Source organism: Canis lupus, chromosome 2 (genome assembly GCF_003254725.2).
Source record: "Canis lupus dingo isolate Sandy chromosome 2, ASM325472v2, whole genome shotgun sequence".
Lineage (NCBI taxonomy): Eukaryota > Metazoa > Chordata > Mammalia > Carnivora > Canidae > Canis > Canis lupus.
Genome location: NC_064244.1, coordinates 19510129 through 19536199, shown reverse-complemented (window position 1 = coordinate 19536199; position 26071 = coordinate 19510129). Strand labels below are relative to the sequence as shown.

Genomic DNA, 26071 nt, shown 5'->3' with positions numbered 1-26071 from the left:
CCTTTTTCCACTTAAAGGAGTCCCTTTAACATTTCTTGTAAGGCTGGTTAATGGTGAGGAATGACTTTAACTTTGGTTGGTGTGGGAAACTGTATCTTTTCTTTAATTCTTAATGATAGCCTTGCTGGGTTGAGTATTCTTGGGTCTAAGTTTTTTCCTTTCAGCTTGAATATATTAAGCCACTCCCTTCGGGCCTGCAAAGTTTGTGCTGAAAAAATGAGCTGATAGCCTTATAGGGTTCCCCTTGTATGCAACTGCTTCCATTTCCTCTTGCTTCTCAGATTCTCTATTACATTCTTGTTGTAGATCTCTGTGGGTTCATCTTGTTTGGGGATCGCTGTGCTTTCTGGACCTGGATGTGTTTCCCTCTCCATATTAGGTAGATTTTCAGCTGTTAATTCTTCAAGTAGGTTTTTCCTCCGTGTTTCTCTCCTTCTGGGGCCGCTACAATGAGATTACTACTATGGCTGATGATGGTCTCCTAACCCAGCCTCACTTTTTAATTTTTTTTGCTATTCAGCATTGTTGCTTTTTTATTACTGTCCTTCAGACTGCTGATCCGTTCTTACATTAATTCTCTCTGGTGTATTTTTCATTTTTTTCATTTTAGTTACTGCATCTCCTGTGGGTTTTTTGCTTTTTTTTTTTTTTAATAATTTCTATCTCTTTGATGAAGTTTCCACAAATTTCACCCACTCCTCTCTAAAGTTCCGTTAGTATCTTTATGAACATTGTTTTGAATTCTTTATCAGGTAGATTGCTTACCTCCATTCTGTTTAGCTCTTTTTCTGTAGTTTTATCTTGTTCTTTCATTTGGGAGATAGTCCTCTTTCCTCAATTGTTTCTATGCAGTTGGTAAGGTCATCTATACCTTCTGCTCTTGAAAGTAGTGGTGTTGTGGTCCAATTCCCTCCTGTTCAGCAGAACAAGGAGCTCCTGGGTGGCCCCTGGGTGGGTTACATATGCCCTGCTGCTGGGGCTAAGCAGCCCCCACTGTGGGCACTCTGATGTGCAGGTCCTGCTTCCTGGGCAGCCAGCTGAGTTTCTGATACCTCAAAATATTCTAATATTCTTTTGTTTCATATCTTTGGTCACATCAATCTACCTTATAACCTACTTCTAAAATTTTATTTTTAAAACTTGTAAAAAAAAAAGTCCCTGAATATGACATACATATCCAAATACTTTCCCCCATAAAAGGGATACAAAAAAATAGAACTATGAATTTGCTCTAAAGCTCATGTGTAACGCTTTGTATATGTCAGCTATCTGATTCTTTTTAGGTTATGAGCACACATATTGGTGTTTATTTTCTTTTTTTTTTTTTGGTGTTTATTTTCATTTCTGAATTTGGGATTATTCATTAGCCTTACTTAGTTCAGTTTAATTTCATTCAATAGTGGGGGAAAGAGGTCATTCAGTTTTACTGCCCAACTAAAGATTTTTTTTTTCCAACTAAAAGATTTAGAATGATACATTTTTGAAAACTGATGATGATTAAGTCCAAGAGAAAATAAACTAGTATATTTCTTAAGTTGTGGAAGAAGCTAACTCAAAGTCAAGTCACTGCAGTGACAAACCAGTTGAGGTATATAGAGAAAGGAACGCCCATTTATAAAGTAACTATGTTAAGCACTGGGCAAGGTTCTTTCCACATTATTAATCCTCATGATGCTTCTAAGAAATAGATAAGTTATTCTCATTTGATAGGAAAACAGATTTATAGACCCAAAAGCAACTAGCCTAAAACTATACTGTTACTAAGTGTTAAGAAAAAAATAGATCCCCAAGAGTAAAAAATTTCAAGATAAAAAATCTGAGTCCATTTAGGAGTTCAAAAGGACTTTACTGATTCAACAATGTAGGTTTTCCTATATTGTAATTTAGAATAGTATTTCAGGCATCACTTGGTTTTAGTTATATATAAATCCAAGGTTGATCAAACCAACCTAGCTAAAGATATGGACACTGCAGTGATGTATATGCGAACTGAAACTCCTAGGTGGAAAAGCACAAGTTCAAAGAAAATCATGATGATAATTTCTCTTATACCTGGAGGGATCCTCTCAGAGACAGTTCACCATATGGCATAAGGGAAAACAGAAGAACCCCAGGAACCTCACCCCTGTGGACATTTGCAGCCTTTGCCAGTCCTCACCAATGCTGATTCAAGCTGATGTAGCTGCCCAGAGCTATTGCTGCAGTGAGAACTCCGTGACTGCTGTCTCACTCCCTGAGAGGGGAGGCACCACAGCATTCTACTGTATGTGGGATTAGAGCAGCTAGAGGTCTGTGCTCCATCTTGGGTCTCCCAGACTGGCACCATCTGGCACATCATGGCTGGGAAGGGCTACCAATGCCTTCACACTCAGGCATCTTGTATCACAGTTCTGAACCATCATTCTTGGGGATGTGCTGCCACTGCTCTGAGCTCAGTTCCCCAGGTCCTGACATAGAGCTTATTTAATAGGCTACCAATGAGATTGTGCTGCCAGCCTGTGACTGCCTTCTGAGCCGAGTTGAGACATATGAAGGCTGTGCTGCTACTACATGATACCAGCCCGAGGCCCCTGCCACTGCTGTGTGACCCACACCAGCCAGTCACTATGGTGAGCTTCTAAAGCCCAGTTCTACAGGAGATCTGCACACGTGTATACTGCAGACACCAGTGTCACAGCTGCAAGTGCATCTGTGCCCCAGGAACTATGATAGTTCCCCATGTGCCTGATCTTGAACTCTGTGACACTCTGAGTAATGCTCTGAGTGCCAGTGTACAAGGCAAAGAGCAGAAAATAACCTCAGCAAGAACTTCCACCCACAGGCAAAAGGGAAGAACAGGAATATCCCAGCAGACCCAGCCTCTGAGGACTGCAATAGTGTTACCAGCCACTGCCACCTGTAGGAACTATACAGTCTTAGCCATAGAAGATCCCCACACTATGCTCAATGTCAAACTCAGCTGATGAAGCTGCACAAAGACTGTGCCTTCCCCAAAATAAAAGATGCTGTATCCCACCTAGCTGATGCCCTTGAAGCCACTTCCAGGTAAATTCTTTCTCCCAGTGAAGCCAGTCCAACAAGGTGGGAAAAGGTGACTACAACCTCAATGGCACAGACATGCAAAGCCACCAGAAAAATGAAGAAGATAACACCCCACAAAAATAGTATTGTTTAAGGAACAGTGTAATTTTCCAGTAACTGACAACAGAGAAATGATTATCCATAAGTTATTTGAAAAAGAGCTCAAAATAAGTGTTTCAAGGAAATTCCTCAAAGTTCAAGAGCATTCAGAAAACGCAATGAATTTAAGAAAACAGTATGTGACCAAAAAAGTTCAAAGAAGTAGAAATCATAAGGAACTAAAAATCTGGACCTTAACACCACAATCAACGATATGGAAAAAGCAACAAGGAGCTTGAACAATAGGCTCAATTAGGCAAAAGAATTCTATATTATCAGAATGCCAGGGTGGCTGAGGAGTTGTGCATCTGCCTTTGGCTCAGGGTGTGATCCTGGGGTCCTGGCATCAAGTCCCGCATCAGGCTCCTTGCCTGCCTCTCTCTCTCTGCCCGTGTTTTTGTCTCTTTGTCTCTCATGTATAAATTAATAAATAAATACATACATATTAAAAAAAACAACCCTCAAAATTATCAAGTCAAAGGAAAATGAAGAAATTAGAATGAAAAGGAATGAGAAGGCCTAAGAGAGCTGTTGGGCATCAACAAGAAAATCAATATTTGCATTAGGGAAGTCCTAGAAGGAAAAGAGAGCAGGGAAAGAACTGAAAACTTTCCAAATCTGGGGAGAGCGATGGCCATCCAGGTACATGAAGCTGAAAGATCCTGAAAGATCTTCACCAAGACATATTACTGTAATCAAGCTCTAAAAAACAAAACAAAACAACAACAACAACAAAAAAACCAAGAGATATTTGAAAGCAGCAACAGAAAAAAAAAAAAGACTCCTACAATGGAATCTCAATGAGGCTAGTGGCAGCATTCTCTGCAGAAACCTTGCAAGCCAAGAGAGCTTGTGCTCAAGAGAAAAACCTGTCAACAAAGAATACTTACTCTCTCCTTCCTTTCTGAATGACAATTTTGCTGGGTTAACATATTCCTAGATAGACAAAAGTTGAGGGAATTTATCACCATGAGTCTACCCTCAAGAAGTACTTGGGTTTTAAAAGCTGAAATGAAAGGATGCTAAATTAGTAACCTGAAAACTATTTTAAATAAACATAAAATTCACTGGTAAAAGTGAATATATAGTCATATTCAAAACCCCCAATTGGAAGTGTAATAGAAGCTTGTTTATGTCAAATAGCTCAAGGAACTGGAAAGAAAAGAATAAGTGAAGCACCAAATTAATGAAAGGGAAACAAAGAACAAGGATCAGAGTGGAAAGAAATGAAATAGTTTGATGTTTTTTTTAGTCTCCAAGAGGTGTTTTTTGAAAACAGAATTGAGAAACCTTTAACTAGATGCACCAAGAAAATAAGAGATGACTCAGAAGATAGGACACCTGATACCATGATCATAGAAAATACAAATGATCAGAAGAGACTATTAACAATTACATACTAAATAACTAGATAACTAGATAAGAAATTGATAAATTTCTAGACACCTACAAGAGATCAATTGTAAGGGAACTGAATCAGTAATCAAAAAAACCTGTCAACAAACAAAAGTCCAGGACCTTCTGGCTTCATTCTAAATACATTAAAAGAATACATACCAATTCTTCTCAGACTCTTACAAAAACAGAAGAGGCAGGAATATTCCCAAACTCTTTTCAGAAAGCCATGATTATTCTGATACCCAAACTAGACAAAAATGGCACAAGAAAGGAAAATTGCAGGCTGATATCCCTCATAAACACAGATGCAAAATTTTCAAAGTATTGGCAAACCAAATTCAACAATACAGTAAAGGTATCATATACCACAATCAAGTGGGATTTATTCTAGGGATGTAAGCATGGTGTGATATCCACCAATCAATACAATATGCCATGTTAACAGAATGAAAGATAAGAAAATCATATGATCATCTCAAAGGATGCAGAAAAAGCCTTTGACAAAACTGAACATCTATTCATGATGAAAACTCTCAACATAGTAGATATAAAGGGAATCACCCAACATAATAAAGGTTGTATTTGACAAGCCCACAGCTATCATCACACTCAAAAGTGAAAAGCTGAAACGTTTTCCTCTAAGATCAGGAACAAGGATGTCCACTCTCACCATTTTTATTCAACATAGTATTAGAAGTTATAGCCAAGCAATTAGGCAAGAAAAAGAAAAGGCATCCAAGTGGGAAAGGATAAAGTAAAACTGTCAACTATCACTAAAGGAAAGGCAACAAAAGCAAAAATACAAAAAACTAAAGCTATACAGCAAAGAAAACGATCAACAAAACGAAAAGGCAACCTATCAAATGGGCGAAAATATTTGCAAGTGATGTATCTGATAAAGGGTTAATATACAACATACATAAACAACTACAACAGTAGGGTGATTAGAGGTAATATTGTATTGCATGTTTTAAAGGTGCTCAGAGAATAGACCTTAAAATTTCTCACCACAAGAAAAAGAAAACTGTATGGCAAATGGATGTTAACCTGACTTACTGTGATCATTTCACAATATACTCAGTCATTATGCTGTACACCTCTTATATGTCAATTATATCTCAATGGACAAACAAAACAAAATGTTCTGATTCTGTGATGGTGTGTAAATCACTTTGAATTCTAGCATATAGGTTAGGAGGCAAAAGTGTTAAAAATAATTATAGCTATGATATGTTAATATACTATATAAAGAAATGCATATTGGGACATCAAAATAAATTATGGGTAGGGCACATGAATGGGGGTAGGACTTTTTGATGTAACTGAAGTTAAATTGTTATCAGCTTAAAGGCCTCAAAGTAATCACAGAGCAAAAATCTACAATAAACGATGAAGAATCCAAGCATACTGCTATAAAATCAATTCACCAAAACAGCAAGTGAAGAAAGGAACTACAGAACTGTAGTCAGAAAGCAATTCAAAATATGGCAACAGTATGTACTTACCTACCAATAATTACTCAAACATTAAATGGTTTAAATTCTCCAATGAAAAGACAGAGTGGCTACATGGATAAAAAACAAAACCCAAATATATGCTGCCTACAAAAGACTCACTTCAACTTGAAGGACTCTCAGAGGATCAAAAAAAATTTTCCATGCAAATGGGAAACCAAAGAGAACAGGGGTAATTATATCAGGTAAAACAAGATTTTAAGCCAAAACCTGTAACAGGATAAAAGAAGGTCATTAAATGACAAAGGGATCAATTCATCAGGAGAATATAACAATTATAAATCTTTATGCACCATATATTGGAGGACCTGAATATATTAGACACATTAATCCACGGGGGAGAATTTTGGATAGCACTGAAATAACAGAGGAACTCAATACCCCACTTTAACAATAGACAGATGATTGATGCAGAAAATCAATAAGCAAACAATGGACTTAAATGACACTTTAGACATATGTAGAATATTCCATTCAAAGCACAGCATGGATATTCTTAAATGCACTTGGAATATTCGGGATAGATCACATGATAGATCACAAAAATGTTTTATCAAGCTTAGTAGACTAAGATCATAATAAGTGTCTTTTCTGACCACCAAGGTATGAAACTAGAAATCAGTAACAGAGGGAAAGTTGGAAAATTCACAGATATATGGCGATTCATGAACAATGAATGGGTCAAATAACTCAAAGGAAAATCAAGAAATACTGTCAAACAAATGAAAATGGAAGCACAACATATCAAGACCTATGGGATACTGCAAAAGCAGTTTTAAGAGAAGTTTAAGATTTCAATCTCATACCTCAAGAAACTAGAAAACAAACTAAGTCCATAGTTAGCAGAAAGAAGGAAATAACAAAGATCAGAATGGAAACAAATGAAATAGAGACCAGAAAAGCAAAAGAAAAGATCAATGAAACTAAGAGCTTGTTTTTGAAAAAAAAGACAAGGCTCTAGCTGTACACACCAAGAACAAGAGAGGGCTCAAAGTCAGAAATGAAAGAGGAAATGTTAAAACTGATGCCACAGAAACATAAAAGTATTAGAAGTGGCTACTATGAACAATCATACACTAACAAATTGGACCACTTAGAAGAAATGAACTAATTTCTAGAAATATACAACCTACCAAGACAGAATCATGAAGACACAAAATCTTAACAGGTGAGTAACAAAAAGGAGATTGACAAAGTAATCTAAAACCTCTTAACAAACAAAAGCCCAGGAACAGATGGTTTCTACCAAACACTTAAGAATTAATGCCAGTTCCTTTCAAACTGTACCAAAAAACTGAAGGTGAGGGTACACTCCTAAACCATATGATGGGGCTGGCATCATCCTGCTACCAAAGCCAGGTAATGACACTACCAGAAAGAAAACTATAGGTTAATCTCCCTGATTAATGTAGATGCAAAAATTATCAACAAAATATTAGTAAACCAAACCCATAGCACATTAAAAAGATCATACACTATGATCAAGTAGGATTTATTCCAGGATGCAAGGATGGTTCGACACACAAAAATCAATAAATGCGGTATATGTCACATTAATAAGATGAAATAAAGTATCATCTCAATATGCAGAAAATGCATTTAACATAATACAAATCCTTTCACAATTAAAAACAAAAAAATTTTCACACAGATGCAATGTTCCTTAGTGTAATAAGGGGCATATATGACAAACCTACAAGTTATTATTATACTCTATGACAAAAAAAAGTCTTTTTCCTCTAAGATCAGAAAAAAAAAAAAGATAGGAATGCCTGTCATTTCTAGTTACCACAGTACTGAAATCCTAGCCATATCAACTGGTTAAGAAAAAGAAAAGGTGGGCAGCGCTGGTGGCTTAGCGGTTTGGTGCTGCCTGCAGCCCAGGGCGTGATCCTGGAGACCCGGGATCGAGTCCAACATCGGGCTCCCTGCATGGAGCCTGCTTCTCCCTCTGCCTGTGTCTCTGCCTCTCTTTCTCTGTGTCTCTCATGAATAAATGAATAAAATCTTAAAAAAAAAAAAAAGAAAAAGGAAAAGAAAAAGAAAAAGCATATATAGATGACATAATTTCTTACATATTTAAAACCCAAAAGACTCCCTTAAAACACTGTCAGAACTAATAAATGGTTTCAGAAAATATGCACGATGTAAAATCAACATACTGATACCAGTTGCATTTGTATACACCAGTGAAAGCAATCCATTTACAATAGCACTGGAACAATGAATTATTTAGGAATAAGTTTAACGATGGAGATGTAGTAAGACCTATAGACCAAAAAGTAAGACATTGATGAGAGATCAAAGATGACATAATGGAACATATCCTGTATACTTGGATTGGAAGAATATTGTGCAAATGTCCATAGTAACCAAAGTGACATACAGATTCAATGCAATCCCTATCAACATTTTAAAGAAATTTTTCACAAATAGAAAGATAGTCTGGAACCACGGAAGACTGCACACCCAAAGCAATCCTGAGAAAGAAATAAAGCCAGAGGCGTCATACTATCTGATTTTCAACCAGTATTACACAGCTATAATAATAAAAAGAGTATGGTTCTGAAATAAAACAGGCACATAGACCAGTTCAGCAGAACAGAGCCCAGATATAACCCCATTCATACATGGTCAACTAACTTTTGACAAAGATGCCACAAACACACACTGAAGAAAGCATAGTCTCTTCAATAAATGGTGTTGGAAAAATGGGATATCCATATGAGATGGCTATGAAATGGAATGAGACTAGACTCCTTACACCACTTACAAAAATTAACTTGAAATGGATCATTAAAAAAAAAAAAAGAAAAAGAAATGGATCAGAGACTTAAATGTAAGACCTGAAACTGTAAAATTCCTTTAAGAAAACACTGGAAAAAAGATCAGTATCATTGGTCTTAGCAATGATTTCTTGGATAAGACACCAAAACACAGGCAAAAATAATCCTAAAATAAACAAGTGGGGCTGTATTAAATTAAGGAGCCTCTGCATAGCAAAGGAAATAATAAATTAAAAAGGCAACCTACAGAATGGGAGAAAATCTTCCCAAACTATCTCATAAGGAGTTAACACCCAAAACACATTAAGAATTCACAGAGTAGCAAAAAGAAAAAAAAAAAAAAAAAAAGAGGAAGAAGATAATCCAATTGAAAAAGGGCGCTCAGTCTGAATAGATGTAACATACAAACAGCCAATAGGCATATGAAAAGACACTATATCATTAATCATCAGTAAAGTGCAAATCAAAACTACAATAAGGCATCCCTCACACCCATTAGGATGGCTTTTATCCAAAGGACAAAAGATAAATGTTGATAGTATATGGAGAAAAGAGCACTATTATACACTGTTGGCGAAAATATAAAATGGTACATCTATTAAGGAAAACATATACAAAAATTCATCAAAACACTGAAAGCAGAACTACCATATGATGTAGCAATCCTACTGGTATTATCTAAAGGTACTGAAATCACTAGTGTGAAGATAGATCTGTGCTACCCCAGTCACTGCAGGATTGTTCTCAACAGCCAAGATATGAAAACAAAATGTCCATCAATGGATAAATGGATAAAGAAGATGTTTTTATACAATGGAATAGTGATCAGCTATGCTAACAAAGGAAATCCTACCTTCTGAAAAAACATGGATGGACCTTGAGGGCATTACACTAAGGGAAAAAGAAACACTGCACAACATCACTTGTATGTGGGATCTAGAAAGGCTGAATTTGGAAACAAAAAGTAGAATGGTGGTTACCAGGGGCTGGGGAGGTAGGTTAACTGGGAGATGTTTAAGATGTTACCTGCAACTAGTATATAAATAAGCTCTGGAGAGCTAATGCACGGCATGGTGATTATAGTATAAAATACTGTACTATAGACTTCAAAGTTGATAAGAACTAGATCTTAATTGTTCTCACCACAGAAAAACGGTAATTATGTGACATGACAGGTGTTAGCTAACCCTACTGCAGTTATCATTTTGCAATATATAAATTATCAAAGCAACACTTTGTATACCTTAAATTTACAGAATACTTGTCAATTATATTTTGGTTTTTAAAAAAGTATTTTGGAAGACTTTTTAATATTAATTTGAATAACAGAATAAAGGAATAACTTTTTAAAACACTTATCTAGAAGGTGGTATTTTCCTGTTTAACCCAGACTATCAGAGGTCAAGATTCAAGCAACTCTAACTTTGTTATCCCAAGAAACCTACAAATCTTATGCCATGTGAGAATCTGACAATCACTTAGGCATCCTTATTTGTTCTCATTGTCACATTTCCCATTTAAAATTTTCAAGAAGTGCAACCTACACTTCATTCAATAATCCAAAAATGCTTTTGAGTAAAACTCAGGTTTATCAATCACATTTCAAATTATTTAAAGATCTAAAACACCAGGCAGCCTGGGTGGACCAGCGGTTTAGCGCCGCCTTTGGCCCAGGGCGTGATCCTGGAGACCTGGGATCGAGTCCCACGTTGGGCTCCCTGCATGGAGCCTGCTTCTCCCTCTGCCTGTGTCTCTGCCTCTCTCTCTGTGTCTCTCATGAATAAATAAATAAAATCTTAAAAAAAAAAAAAGATCTAAAACACTAAATCAATGATAATAAAATGATAAAAATCTTTTACCTTCTGGATCATAGGTTTGAAAAACTCTCCTGGCTTGTTCTGAAGGAGCCTCAGGAGCAACTAAAGCCATATCCTGAAAAGATAAGAAGCATGCTATCAACCAGCTACAATAATATCATCATCTTAAAAATAAACAGAACAAATAGGAGGCTATGGTGAGGAATTAGGACATGGGGAATCAGAAGATTTTGAGTCATATTTCTATCAGATGTGTGTGACTAAGTTACAAACTCTCTGGGCCTTAACTATACATTTGAAAAATGGGAATACTACCACAACCATGGGCAACAGTTGTGAATATGATACTGAATCTTTATATGAAAACATGCCTGGGTGGCTCAGCGGTTAAGTGTCTGCCTTCGGCCCAGGTTGTGATCCTGGAGTCCTGGGATCGAGTCCCATATCGGGCTTCCTGCATGGACCCTGCTTCTCTCTCTGCCTGTGTCTGCATCTTTCTCTCTCTCTCTCTCTCTCTGTGTGTCTCTCATAAATAAATAAATAAAATCTTAAAAAAAAAAACTTGAAAAGTCTTAATATTATGTAATTACTATAAAAGTGCAACCTGCAAAAACTAATGACTTACACTTTTGCTTTATATCATTGTTCAAATAAAAAAAAATATAACTTAGAATATATCTACTTTCTGAATATTTAAAAATTAAATCCAGAGATATATAGGACAGCAAACGATTACAGAGAAATGCATTTGGTATTTATGACTTTAGTAAGCATATAATGGCAATACCTAACCACAGATCATCAAGTTTTGCATGTCCAGCGTTTTTTCTTAACTCAGAGGAAATATCTAGAAAGCAGAATTCTTGCCCCATAAAACTAATTCTGTATCATGATTATTCTTGGCAGCAATATTACAATTTATAAAAAATAATCACAAAATTTAGCGTTATCTCAGACTTTCCACAAACCTTTACTCCACGTAGTTGAGCTGTTGTGCAATTTTACCTGACTGACAGATATCTGGAATCTGGGCTTGGCTATTCCTAACACTGGCCTGAGCTTTTGTCTGTAATTATATTCACTCACACAAACCTTATCAGAGAACAAGTTTCTAAGTACCTCCTTATACCTTCTTGAAATCTCTGTAATAAGTTTAGGATAAAGTTGTTAAATACAATTTGAAATGCTGTTCCTCTGTGGAAAAATAAATTTTTATAAATAACTTTTGTCCTAATCATTGCCCCCACTTTATGTTAGAGAAGGAGGAACAAAGTATAAGAATTAATTAGCATAGGTTCTTATCATTAGACTAGGTGACTCAGTTTATTTGGGAATATAAGCCAAATGGGAATGGGAAACAATATATGCAAACCCTTACACGTTTCATGTATTGAAGTAAAAAAGTGCTATTTGATAACACAGTAAAATATGGTAATATTCAATTTTTTCCCATTTAGTACCTCTTGATAGCAGTTTTTAGGTTCTCCTTTCCCTGCATTTTCAGTATTACTTTGCAAATAATTGCCTGTCAAGTGGCATGTTTTCACCTGGCCTTTCAAATACCTGATTTTTTTTTTTTTTTTTTTACCTTTCTGATTTTATGATCCAGTCCTTCACCACTGGATACCCAGTTAGTGTCTAATCTTTCATGTATTAAACAGTGCTGGACCAAATATATCTGATCATGTAATTTCACACATGTGCAGTTTTATCTGTAGGACAGAGCACCACAGTAGGATTGCTGGGTCAAAGGAAGAATGCATTTGTAATTTGGGTTGATATTACCAGATTCTTGGGTTGTATTTATTTAGCCAAATATTGTTTAGAACAATATTTCTTAGAAATTCTTCCCTTTTTATAATATATCACATCACCAGTACAGCCTTACTTAGCTCTATAGTTAACTTTGTATTGACACTAGGATTGCAGTGTCAGCTCTCCAATTTAGGGAGCAATTACTAACACTGGGGCCATAATAATGGTAGCTGCGATGATCACTTCCAAACTGTAATGGCAAAAGTTGCTCCATGTAGTTCACTGTAAGCTTTCCTTAACTATTTCCAACCCCAGTTCTTTGTGATTCTTCCCCTTAGAATGGCTGTAGGAATCTGGGGATTTGTCACTGAAATTCTGGCTGAGGAGAGAAGATAGAGCTGCATTAAAGATGTCAGAAAATGCAAGCATGTAAAAGAACTGAAAGTGAACTACCTGATGCCTTATCTCTAAGTTCTAAGAGCTATAAATAAATAATATACTATGCTAACATAGAAAATTAAAATAGACATAACGAAAACATTCACTGTATATCTCCTACCTCTAGTTATGAACATACAAAACCTGGCTTTAGAAATATATTATTCTTGTTTGAATAGGCTACATATGCTGGCCTGATATAGAAGATCATCTGAAGCTTGGGCACAACTCCTAGTGTACTCTGCTTTAACAGATGTTCATTTAGAACAGGGGCTGGCGTATTTTTCTGTAATGGGCCAGAGTGTAAACAGGGCCATATGATCTCAGCAGCAAAACAATACAGTAATACATAAACAAATGAGAGTGGATGTGTTCCAATAAATATTTTACAAAAATAGTTGGTGGCTTGATATGGCCTCTGGGCCAGTTTGCTGCCCCACAATGTCAAGAACATATTTCCCCAAGTGCCCTGGCACTTATTAAACATGACTTCTTTCTGACACATGTGGGGACATAAAGGTGTCCCTTGTAAGGTTTTACAAAGAAGATACTTTGGCTCTCTGCTCATAGAGAAAGAGAGCAGGGGATCCAAGCTAGAAAGGAACTAGCAGAGCTGTGGGTAGGGGATTGGAACTGTGAGAAGAGCAGCAGTGAGAAAGGGAAATCAGCATTGATGGAAGAATTAATTTGATTTTGAACATTAGGGGTTAGGAAGTGATGGTTACATATCGAAGTAGAAACATGGAGCTCTCATAATGCTGAGCACACGATGAACACTCTATGCCTGCAGATCACAAGCTGCTTACAGGCTAGTGGGAACAGGACCCGAGCACTGGAGGCAGCCAGGGCTGGAGAACCGACAAGGAAATGGACAACAGCAGATTACTTCAAAGATGTCAGAATGGAAGACTGCGGAAAAGGAATTTAGACCAGTTCCTGGCTGAAGTTCAGAAGTGTGAAACACGTAGCTTTAAAACGCTGGACGTGAGCAAGCAACCCAGACGGGAACTACCTCAACAGAAAATTCCTCTTCTTTCAAAATACAACCCAGTGGCACCAGTCAGTCAGGTTCCACATAATGAAACCAGCAACTCTAATGGTCATTACTAATAAAGTAGATTTTGTCATCAATGATTTTGTTTTAAAAAAATCTTGTTTTGCTCCTTTTGTACCAAGGATATACTAATAGCTAATTTGCTAAACTCCTTAGAAATTAATTGTTTTTAACCATACCACTAATTTTAAGATGTGTTTATGCTAGAGGGAAGGGGAAAAAAGCAAAGGGTTCCCCTTTCCCCCAAAATTAAATTCTAATGAAAATATTCCAAAAGTTTTCATCCACAAATAAAAGCCAGCACAGTCTTCTAAATTGATTATTGGCTTGCCTACTTTGAATGTTTACAATGCTTTTTAGATTATTATAGAAAATGATCTCTTGTTAAAGCTTGTTTAAATTCATGTAATGTTTAAAGGCTTATGGATGAAATCTGGGAAAGTATAAAAAGGCCTATTTCCATTAAAGTGTTTCATGCTGAACTCTTTTTAACTTTATGATTTAAAATGACAAATGCCAACACTAATTTTGAGCAATTTATTTAATGTTTTTAAACACTTCTGAACAAGATTCCTAGTTTAAAGATCTTTAACAGAATGATGCATGTGGTAAATTTGGTAATATATGTCAAATATATTTCATATTTGCATAGCCAGTTTGAGTGGGAAGTAAAGAATTCATTCAATGGAGAAAGTGTCCTTTACAATCTTAAGATAAAATATTTTAGTGAGAGGTACAACTGCTGTATTTTTCTCGCTGAACATAAAGGATGAAGTAAAATAGAACTCTCATGTAACAGATGTATACTATAGTGTGAGGAATAATGAGAACTTTACCCTTCAGATTTCCAAGACTTCCTATAGCAATAGCTGTTAGATTACATATTTAATATATTTTCCGTATACAACTACCCGTATACCCACAACTTTCTGAATACCAGTAAGCCTATTAAGCAGTAAAGAAATACCTAGGCTGTATATTTATGGTCACAGTCTAATGGAAGAGAGAAAAATATGCAACTATATGCTTATTTTGATGAACAATATTAAAATTATCTTTAAAAAATTACCTTCTAAATAAAATTCAAACATGTATCAATCCCCTACCCTCAGAAAACCAGTGAATTATAGTTTTCAATGATAGAATTCTGAGTTATCCAAGTCAGCAAGGATACCTGTAAGCATTTTATTTTCTTCATCACTAGCTTTATTAAATAGAACAAAATTTCCATGTGTACTGCATCTGAAACTCTTTTAGGTACTGCCACTGGGAAAAGATACTAAACCTAATTAGACCCAACCTAACTACTTTTCACTCTAAAAGTAGTTCTCTACTTGGTCAAATACAAATCAGATGCTTTTATCAGAGGGATGTTAAAATGAACAGTTTTTATTTAGCCAATTTACTGGCCAATAGGGATTGCTAAACAATATAGCTTTTAAAATTATCTCTCCTCAACCAACTTTCCTAACTGGCAAAGTGCTATATAGAAGAGAAGGGGGAATAGAAAGCCAAGCTGTAATGGGACTATCTAATATCCTACAGTCATGAAACAAATATCTCTTTTTCACATAGTTCTGTCTGCACTATTATTATAATTATTTGCTGTTCACCATAAACCTTTTAAAAATGTTGTAACATTAGCTATCCTTCTAAACACCTACTGAAATATAAGGCAGGCCTGTGTTCAGTTCATTGGGTAGGTATAAGTAGCTCATTACTGCAAAGGTCTTTAAGGTTTATTCATTATACCTTTTATCACTATCAAGAGCAATCTCCTCTCATCAGTAATCAAAGAACCTCTGAGAGTTTTAACTTCAGGAATGATCACACATATATAAATTACAGTTTAGCTTGTAGACAACATATCTGAGTGCCATGAAGGGCCCTTCAAAAGAAAAACGTGGTACATAATCTCCCTTTAAGTCTTAAGTAATGTTTTGCTTTAAAATCACTTTATATTTCATAAGGACTCTTAAACTCACTATACTTATTTTGGAAATCACTATGAAACAGACTTTAAATCAATTACCAGACGCTCTCAAGTACATAATATTCTTCAGGTAATGCACAACAAAAGAAAGTAGTAGCTTAGGACAGTGGTCTTTTTCCTTAGTCTGCCATTACTTCCCCTAAAATGTGCAAAAGCCCCCAGCTATCTCCACAACAGCCCACTGTTATGTAGCGCTGATTTGTGTTGCCTTACCGAAATCAGGAAAGGAACACAAAGGAAAGCCCCTCAAGGCTTTCTCTCCAAAAAAAAACAAACAAAAAAAACACACAAAACTCTAAATGTACAAGTAGAAATAAGGCAGGAGGAAATATGCAATGGACATGATTAAAATCATTACTACTACTACTATTAATACTGATGAATGGGTTTTTCTATTACTGTAACTATACAACTTCCCTTAATAATCCTTCCAGCCTTTCTCACCTGATTCCTGCCAGAGCATTCATCCCTAAGGCCTAAGGCATCCACTTTGAGTAATGAATCTCCTGTGTATTTATAATCATTTTCTGTATTCTCTTGCTTAATATTGAAGAACTGGGCAGAGAAGAGCTGTTGACCTTTTAACTAACAAATTTCATTAAGAGAACAGCAAACCTAAGCCATTCCTCTCTAGGCACATGAATACCTACACTGATTCAAGAAAATCGATTTTCTGATTTCTTTGATTAAAGGTAATATTCAATAACTACCCAGATAAAAAATCAAATAGAAAATTCCTCATTTCTTTTCTTTTTTTTTTTTTTTTGTTTTCCTCCTTATTTCTAAGTAGAGATTCTGTATCATTTGAATCATTTTAAAGTCTGTTAAATCATCTGGACACAAAGTAACCTAATGGTGGTAGAGGGTATTGTTCTCAATTTCTTGCACCTCTTTGATTTGTAGGAGGATTATTTGCCACTGCCTGTGGCTATAGGATGTGAAGTACCTCTCTGGGAGGGGTATACTTCCTACTGTCATTGACATGGGGTTTGGCCAGAGCAATATAAGCAAAAGAGACATTCTGCTAGCTCCTAGAAGTTTTAAATACCACCTGTGGTTGCCAAGTGTCTTTCTCTCTTCCCTCTACCAGGAGAAATGCACATTCCTCATAGGATGCTCCCTCCTTCAGTCCAGATCTGGGAATGAAGAAGGCACATGGAACACAACTGCAGCCACCATGTGAATTAAGAGAGAAATAAGCTTCAGAGTGTGCCTGGAGAGAAGGGATATGGTAGGAGTGGTATACCCAGTACAGGTAAATACAGGGTGCATGGTCTATAGAAGATTTATTTATTTATTTTTAAGATTTTATTTATTTATTCATGACAGAGAAAGAGACAGAGAGAGAGAGAGAGAGAGGCAGAGACACAGGCAGAGAAGGAAATATGCAGACATGAAGCAGGCTCCATGCAGGGAGCCCGATGTGGGACTGGATCCCAGGTCTCCAGGATCACACCCTGGGCTGAAGGCAGGCACCAAACCGCAGAGCCACCGGGGCTGCCCCTATAGAGGATTTAAATATGGCAAAACTCACCTTGTTGAAATGCTTTCAATCACCAACACGTGCAGGCAAATCTAAACAATTCTAGTGGTCACTAACCCTCCTATCTGAGATGGACTGCTCTCACTGTCTCCTTACTGAATAAACCACTGAAGCTTCAGGGTTACTTCAGGAAGCTGGCAAAAGGAATTAAAACCTAATATTCTGGCTGGGGCTTGATTCTGCTTCTGCCACATGTATATTTGCTCTTTGTGTTCATAGCTGGCCTATGTTTTCCTGGTCTTTCCCTTCACATTTATCCACTGACGCTGATTTTAATAATATAAGCTGCATAAAGGGGACTCTCCACATATACTTTCTATGTTTCATATGAAAATGAATACTTATGAACATTATACTGTAGTTCACACAACACCATGTAACTTAAGCTTGGCATGCTTGCATTAGTACAAATGCAGAGTAAGGGACAACCCTGACCATACCCCCACCGCCAAATCCTTTCTCCTTTTATATTATTATTTTTTAAAGATTTTATTTATTTATTCATGAGACACACACACACACACACACACACACACACACACAGAGGCAGAGACACAGGCAGAAGAAGTAGGCTCCATGCAGGGAGCCCAACGTGGGACTTGATCCTGGGTCTCCAGGATCATGCCCTGGGTTGAGGGCGGTACTAAACTGCTGAGCCACCCGGGCTGCCCTGCTTTTATATTATTTTCAACAGGGTTTGACTATTAAAGTAGTCACAATACTCAAATTTCTAATACTAAGTTTTATCAGAGCTTTAGAGAAAAGTTCTTATTGTTCATTATCAAAGTTATTCTACTTCCATACATCCTTTATATTTCATGCCTTGCATATCCATGTTAAGTCTTCCACATCAAGAGAAGCATGTAAACAAACAAAAAAAAAAAAAAAAGAGAGAGAGAGAGAGAGAGAAGCATGCAACATAGTATAATGAAGATGGTCTGGGAATAAACGATTATTCCAACTAGTCCTGTATCTGATCCCAACCTTTGCAACCTCCTTAATCTTCTAACACAACCAATATGGTTCAGCCTCTCCAATTACTACTCCCCAAATACAGCATGGACGATCACATCTCACATCTCTTGTCTTTTTGCCTAATCTTTTCTCCAATCCTAGAATATAGCCCTCATTTCGTATTAAGTCAAAACTTATCATGTTCTTTAATTCAAGTATCTGATCCTCTGCACCCACTTCTCTCTTCCAGTCTCTATTCCACCCTTGTGTAATTATTTGTTTTGTTTTGTTATCCTATGGGACAGAAGTAGTAAAAGACTACGGAGTCAGAAGATTGGAGTTTGAATCCTGGCTTTGGCACTCACTAGTATATAACTGTGGGGAGATTATTTTTCACTGGTCCCAGACTATTAAATGTAGATGAGGAACGGCACTTACCTAGCAGGGGTGCCCTGAGGGTTAAATGAGGAATGCATGCAAGATGGTTAGTATTAATGCCTCACACAGGCAGCACTGAGTAAATGGAAATAGAACACTATTACAATGTATCATTCATCTTTGCATTTCAATAGTACTTAGTACAATGCCTAATGTTAGCTACACTAGGTCCTGTGGGAAAACAGGTAAATTGCAGTTCATATCAGCAATCACAAGAAGGTAGAAAGAGGGAAGAAATTTTAGGAGCAACAAGGGAGTAAGAAGCAGGAGTCAAAACACAAAAGATGTCAAGGCTGGGCCATGAATAATGAGCAGGATTTTGATTACATTCTGGGCAGAGGGTAACATAAAAGCATAGATAAATAAAATCACAAATTTGTTAACTCTATTATACATTACATACGTGATGTAATGCTTATGCTCTATTCTGCTATCCAGTGTATTTACTGCAATTATTTTCATCAATTACGACAGACACCTAGAGGTGTCGACCCATCAGTGGTGCTGATTCCAATTAAAACTCACAGACTTTACTCATGACAAACAACCATAGGCCTTTCTATCAACAATATTTTACCTTGTTTGGACAATTATTTGGGTTCTACTGTAACAAAAAATTATTAGAAACAAATTGAAAGGGAAATAAGGACTTCCTTCAGTCAGCAGGCTGACATGATTAACGAAGAGAAAAATTAAATTCCTAAAAATTATAAAAACCAGACACAGAAATGGCTGCCTAAGGGCATTCAAAGAAGTAGGTATTAAAACATAAAAGCAATTTAATTGTTACTTTGTTTAAAGAGGCAAGAATATTTATAATACATTTTGAAAGGTCTCTGATAAAAATAGTTAAAAATAAAAGCTTTATTATGAGGGCACAAATCCGTGGCATAACCCTACAGATAGCTGATGAGAGGTACCTCCAAAGTGTGTGAAGCAGTTAGGAAACAGTTTGTGGTTAAAAATTCACAGTTTTTTTCACTAATTTTTATAACTGAAAATTGTTAATTTATGTAGACTTCTACCCAAATTTTCCAAGTCGTTCAAATACCAGATGCTATTCTTATGTTTGAGGATAGGTGTTAAAAGCACACATGACAAGTTACGACTTTAAGTATAAAAATACTTTAGGTCTCAAATCCATTTCCTTTCTGTAAGAGAGAAGGCATGACATTCTGAAACATAAGCATAAACTCACAAATTTACTTAAGATAAATGGATGGGATGAAAACTGCATTAATAAAGCAAACCCAAACTGCAACACTGTCTACGAGTTGCAGAATGCCAGACTTTGAATTTACCTGCATCCCAAGGTCCACGATTTCTACCCAAAAATGTAAGATACACAGAGGCGAATTTTCTTTTTAACAAATAAAGTCTATAAAGCATTGTTTTACTTCTTAAAATTGTGTTTATGACAATGTAGAGAAATCTATTAACAGTCAAGTAGAGCTATCCAGGTTTAAACACGTAAAAAAAAAAAAAAAAAAAAAGAAACCTAACACTTAATTGCAGTGGTCTTCCTAATGTTACACTTAAGGATTAACACACAAAAGAGCTTGCTCTGGATAAAGAATTCTCAGCAGACTCTCAGTAACAGATACTACAGTAAAAGCAGTCAGCTCATGCAGGAACAGCTACATGTTTTGCATTACATTCAGTTTCTTTATATATTCTTAGTTTCAACAGTCATGTGTTTTCATGTGTTCTTACCTAAAAGGAAAACTGCTTTATCACAGGAAAGGTCAACGGTGATACTCTACACTCACAAAGAGTCCTTTTTATAACCATAAAAGAGAACAAAAAGGGATGTAAAACTCATCCCTCCAACTTCAAAAGAAAGTATGAAATGGATTACCAGGGAAATTAGTCACTGATCTTCCAAAGATGAAACTAGATGTACATAGGTGGGTTCCAGCTATTTTTATATTGAACCAGCAAGCTATTATCCTATAGAGACTGAAATGCACAATAAAAACAAGACAAAAAAGTCTACTACTTTATACATACGATTCTAATTGTTTTTTTGTTATCCTATGGGACACAAGTAGTGAAAAACTACAGAGTCACAAGATTGTGGAGTTTGAATCCTGGCTTTGGCACTTACTAGCGTACAATTTTGGAGAGATTATTTTTCGCTGGTCCCAGACTATAAAATGTAGATGAGAATTCTAATCGTACGTATGTATAATTTCAAATGTAAAGCTCTCATCCTTGAATTTGCTCGAAACATTTCATAATTAATTCCAATTCAAGAGAAAATTATCAAAATGACCCGAATAATTTAATCTTAAAACCAAAATATAAAAAAGGAAGACAAAAAAAAAAAAAAAAAAAAAGAGAAAAATGATGGTTAGAGGAGAAGAAAAAGGTAAGTGGACAACTGCCCAAACATTCCGTCGGATGAAATTTGGGCATTTAAAATATATGTTTCAGTATGAAAAGACCTGACTTTTAAGAGATGCTTTGAAATGTTACAAATGTTTTATAGGCTTGTTTTAACCATAAGAGCTATATTTTTAAATTAAGGGAAAGAATTCAAGAAAGATAAGTTTAAAAATATAGGTTCTATATTCAAGCATCTACTACTCAAGTAAATTTTCAGTTTATCAAAAGTACCATGGTACTTGAATCAAAAAAAAAAAAAAAAAGCACCGTGGTATGATGATGTTTAGTAAGATGACTTAACATTACTACCCTACCTACAAAGCATACTTTCTCACAAGGTACAGATACGAAAATTTTATTCTGTCATGGCTCAAATGAGTTGGAGAATTCTCCACCCTCCTTAATGGAAATTAAGTTTCCTTCTTTGAAGAAGTCAGTCCATTTACATACTGCATTTTATCTCACCCATATCCTCATTATTGCAGTATTGTTGGGACCCCTGGTGCTTGATGACTGAGTTCCTATATGATCCCTGCAGTTAGGTTATGTGCCATTCCCCCTCGATATTAAGTATAAAACAGCCACTTACACAGGATGGCTTCTATGTATGTTTTGCAACCATATTCTCTAGATAAATCAAGAGTCCAATGTCATTTTTGCTATTTCCTAGACACAGAGGTTTAATAAGAAAGATCACTTTTTTATGCCAGATGGAAGAGGACTTATAAAAGGTAGCGGAGAGTTAAATTTAAAAACTTAAAGAAGATAAAAAAAGATGGTTATAATCAATCTGAAGTTCTACTTGCTCATAAAAGTCAATTATTAAATTGACTTTTATCACTGATTTTCAGATAAAATTGAATTGTGAAAAATCTCTTCCAATACTACAAAATGTGTTGAGTCTCCATGGGTCAGGAAGAAGGTTCCAATAAAATAAAGTTGACTATTGGACATATCAAATATCAAGGGATAACTATTAAGTACACAGTATGGCACTGAAATTTAGAATCACAAACTTTAGACCTCTTTTAAAATAAACTATAGTTTATTACTTACAGTCCTAAAAGTTATTTCACTGAATAGGAACAATTTTCTTACCCATCCTCAAACCATGCGCATAGATTTTAAGTATGATAGAGTATATGTGTATGTAACAATGCTTATTTACAAATTCTCATCAAAGTTGTTTTTATTCACTAATTCGGAGAAAATCTGTATGTGTATTTAAGTTGATCAAACAGAAGAGCAAAAGCGAGTCCTTCTGCTCTAGTCTCCATACAGATACTGCATAAATTAACTGTTATTTCATGATTTATAAGCTTTAAGATCTACTAAATTCTTATGATCAAAGACAACTTAGCATTCCTAAGTCCCCATCTCCCCACTTATTCAAATACCAGCCATGGTTATATCACAGTTTTTGATGAGACAAATCTTCAGTGTTTTCTGCAATTCATGTGTTCAACAAAAATTTACTGAGCACCAACACTGTGTCTGGTACTGTTATAGGCAGTGGAAAACAGCAACAGACAAAACAGACAAAAATCCTGCCTTCAGAGAGCTTACTCGTGAGAAAGACAGATCTATAAAACAAGTATACAGTATACAGTATGTACCTAAAACCAGAACATATTAAAAACACAATTCAATAACAACAACAAAAAAACCCAACAACTCAACTCAAAAATAGGCAAAGGACTTGAATAAACATTTCTCCAAAGAACATATACATATGGCCAAAAAGTATATAAAATCAAAGATCAACACCCTTCATCACTAATAAGGGAAATGCAAATCAAGATCATAAAGACCACTTAGCACTCACTAGAACAGTTATAATAACAATAAAAAGAAAAGAGGAAAATAACCAGTGATGGCAAAGATGTGGAAAAACTTGGAACCCTTGTATACTACTGCTGGGAACGCAGAACAGTGTAGCTGCTGTGGAAACAGCTAGGCAGTTTCCCCAGAAAGTTGCACAGACAATTGTCACCTGAACCAGCAATTCCAGTACTAGGTATTTACCAAAAAGAATTGAAAACAGGGACTCAAACAAGTGCTTGTAAAAAAACATTCACAGCCGCGTTATTCACACTAGTCGAGGGTGGCAACAGACCAAATGCCCACCAAGCAGATAACTGAATTGTGTTCTATGCATACAACACAGCATCTTTCAGCCCTATGAAGGACTGAGTAGTGATGATAATGTGCCAAAGGAGGAAGAACCTCAAAAACATTACACTCAGTGGAAGAATCCCCAACAAAGGGTCACATGTTGTAGGATTCCATTTATACGAAATATCCAGGATAGGTAAATTGATAGTCTGAAAGCAGGGCTCTGGAGAGAAATGGGGAGTACATGCTTATGGACACAGGGTCTCATAATGGAGTGACGGGGAAGTTTGGGAACTAACAGGTGGTGGTTGTACAATATTCTGAATGTACTGAATACCACTAAATTGTTCACTTGAAAATGGTTAATTTTGTTAGGTGAATTTCTCCTCAATTAAAATATACCTATATCTGTGAGAATGTTAATGAAAAGGGAGAGAGAGGAAGTGGTTGGCATTTTAGAAGAGACAGCCAGGGAAGGCCTAAGGAGATGATGTTTGAATACCAAGCTGACGGACGAAAAGAATCCTTTATACAGACAAGTGAGGCAGGATCACGAAAAGAATCCTTTATACAGACAAGTGAGGCAGGATCATTTTAAGCAAGGGGAATAGCAAGTGCAAGGGCCTGCCTCCTTCCTGAGGTAGAGGAAAGATCAGTGTGGCCAAGCAAGACTGGAAGGCGGAGTAGGAAATGTGATTAGAAAGGCAACTGGAGTCAATCAGATGAGGTGAGGTAGGGTCTATCAAGTTATTCTAAGGAACTTTGGCTTTTATGCTTAATGAAGGGGAACCACTGTAGGGTTTTGAACAGAAGAGTAACAGGAAGTGACTTAAATTTTCACAGGGTCATTTTAGTTACTGAATTAAGAAAATACTACAGCTCCTCTAAAGGTAACAGCATAGTCTTCAGTCAGGAAGCTACTGCCAATGATCAAGGGGAGAGATTTCTTCAATTTGTCTTTCAATTCTTTCAGTAAGTTTTCAGTTTCTTGTTTGTCAAATTTCTTTCCTCATAGCCTTCAGAGTTTCATGGATATAGTAACTTCTCTTACGGTTTTGGTTTCTTAGTTTTCTTTTGATCCCTTAACTGCCCTACACGATCTCCATTCTTTCCTTTTTTTTTTAAATAAATTTATTTTATTGAGTTCTTTCTCCCCTACTGCTCTGATTTCTGTTTTTCATGTAAACATTCCAAGCATTGTCCATGTGGGTGGGACTTGTAAACTGTACCGTGGGGTTATGTGGCTGGGTCATTTTGTTGAGACACCTCGAACTACAGTGACTCAGTCCTTCCTCTTGACTGTGTCAACTGGCCAATGAAAAGTTAATTGCTTGATTAAAGTGGGTTGATGAGTGGGTTACATTCAATAAGAACAAAGCTGCTGAGCTCTTGCTGAGACCCTAAGACTAATCATTAACAACCCTCCTCTCACTGGCTTCCTCTACCTCTGTCTATCCAATCCAATCTGTCACAAGGTCTTCTTGTCAACTTACTTCAGGAACAAATCTCTCACATTTATATATTCCATCAACATCTACTGCCATTACCCTGATCAAACCTATAGCTTCTGCTTACCCAAAATACTACAAAAGTCTTCTATACCCACGCCCTAAGTTACCCTTCAGCACGTCTGTTTTCCACAATTAGCCATAGTCCTTTGCAAAGTGCAAATTTAGTCCTGTTTCTTTCCTATCTCCCCCAAAACTATTCCTGCCACTGATTTTTGCTATCATTACTCTTTGAACAGTCTGTCAAAGACCTGCTTTTTCTTCTGTACCCTCATTTCATACCTTTCCCCTTGAATCCTCAGTACTCCTACCCTTCTCTTCCAGTGTTTTCCCACCAGTCTTTGGCTCTGACTACTACCTATCTAAGGAAGGCTCTGTTCTCTCTTCCTGTAGTTTCATCTTACTAATACCCCGATGCTCAGGGTAGACAGCAGTTCTTCAAGGAAACATTCATAATTTTCCAAAACTAAGATAAATTCTTAGGGCTTTATAGACCTGTGCTTTGTCAGCCCTCACCATAGTTACAATTTTATAGTTTTATAAGTGATTCTTTGATTACTGCCTCTCCCATTAGAAGGTATACCTCCGTAAGAACAGGAGCCCATCTCTTTTGCTCACCACTGTCTTCACAGTACCTGGCATAAATGCCAGGCACATACTAGGTGCCAGTAAACATTTGACAAATGAATATACACACGAATGATGACAGCTGCAACTACTATCACCTCGGACGTGTCACATGAAGAATTACACTGCTATTCAAAAGCAGTTTAAAATGTTAAATTACAGATTACTTTGAAAATTGTGACCTTTAAACAGGCTTTTTTACTTAATCATAATCAGCACAAAGAGGTCAGCACATGAACTACATATCCATGCAAACCTATCAGTTTTAAAGAAAAAGACCTCAGCATTTACATTAAACTGCTGTATGTTTCAGGCCATGGAACACAAAATGAGTGAACCCTCCCAAAATAAATAAGCCAAAACTCAAAAATAAAGAAGAAAAACAAACCCCCAGATTACTTTTTGAGTAACAAAAACAAGGCCAAAATTACTTTCTTAAATACAAAAATATCAAAGCAAGAATGATCAAATAATAGGTCTTGTAATATAAAGAACAGCAAAATTTACAGTATTGTCTACATGATGAAGATTAAAGAAGACTACTTCATTAAAAAAAAATTTAA

The 26071-nt window shown here is 36.2% G+C and overlaps 1 protein-coding gene across 4 annotated transcripts in view; it reads right to left on the bottom strand.

Annotated features, from left to right (window-relative positions):
- The window catches only part of MINDY3 (MINDY lysine 48 deubiquitinase 3), an 84319-nt gene that overhangs the window by 12159 nt on the left and 46089 nt on the right, over window positions 1-26071 (bottom strand). For all 4 annotated transcript variants that reach the window (XM_025445091.3, XM_035713357.2, XM_049100417.1 and 1 more), the window contains one exon: window positions 10738-10810. In XM_025445091.3, the coding sequence (XP_025300876.3) occupies window positions 10738-10810 (73 nt within the window). The remainder of the gene's footprint in view (window positions 1-10737; window positions 10811-26071) is intronic.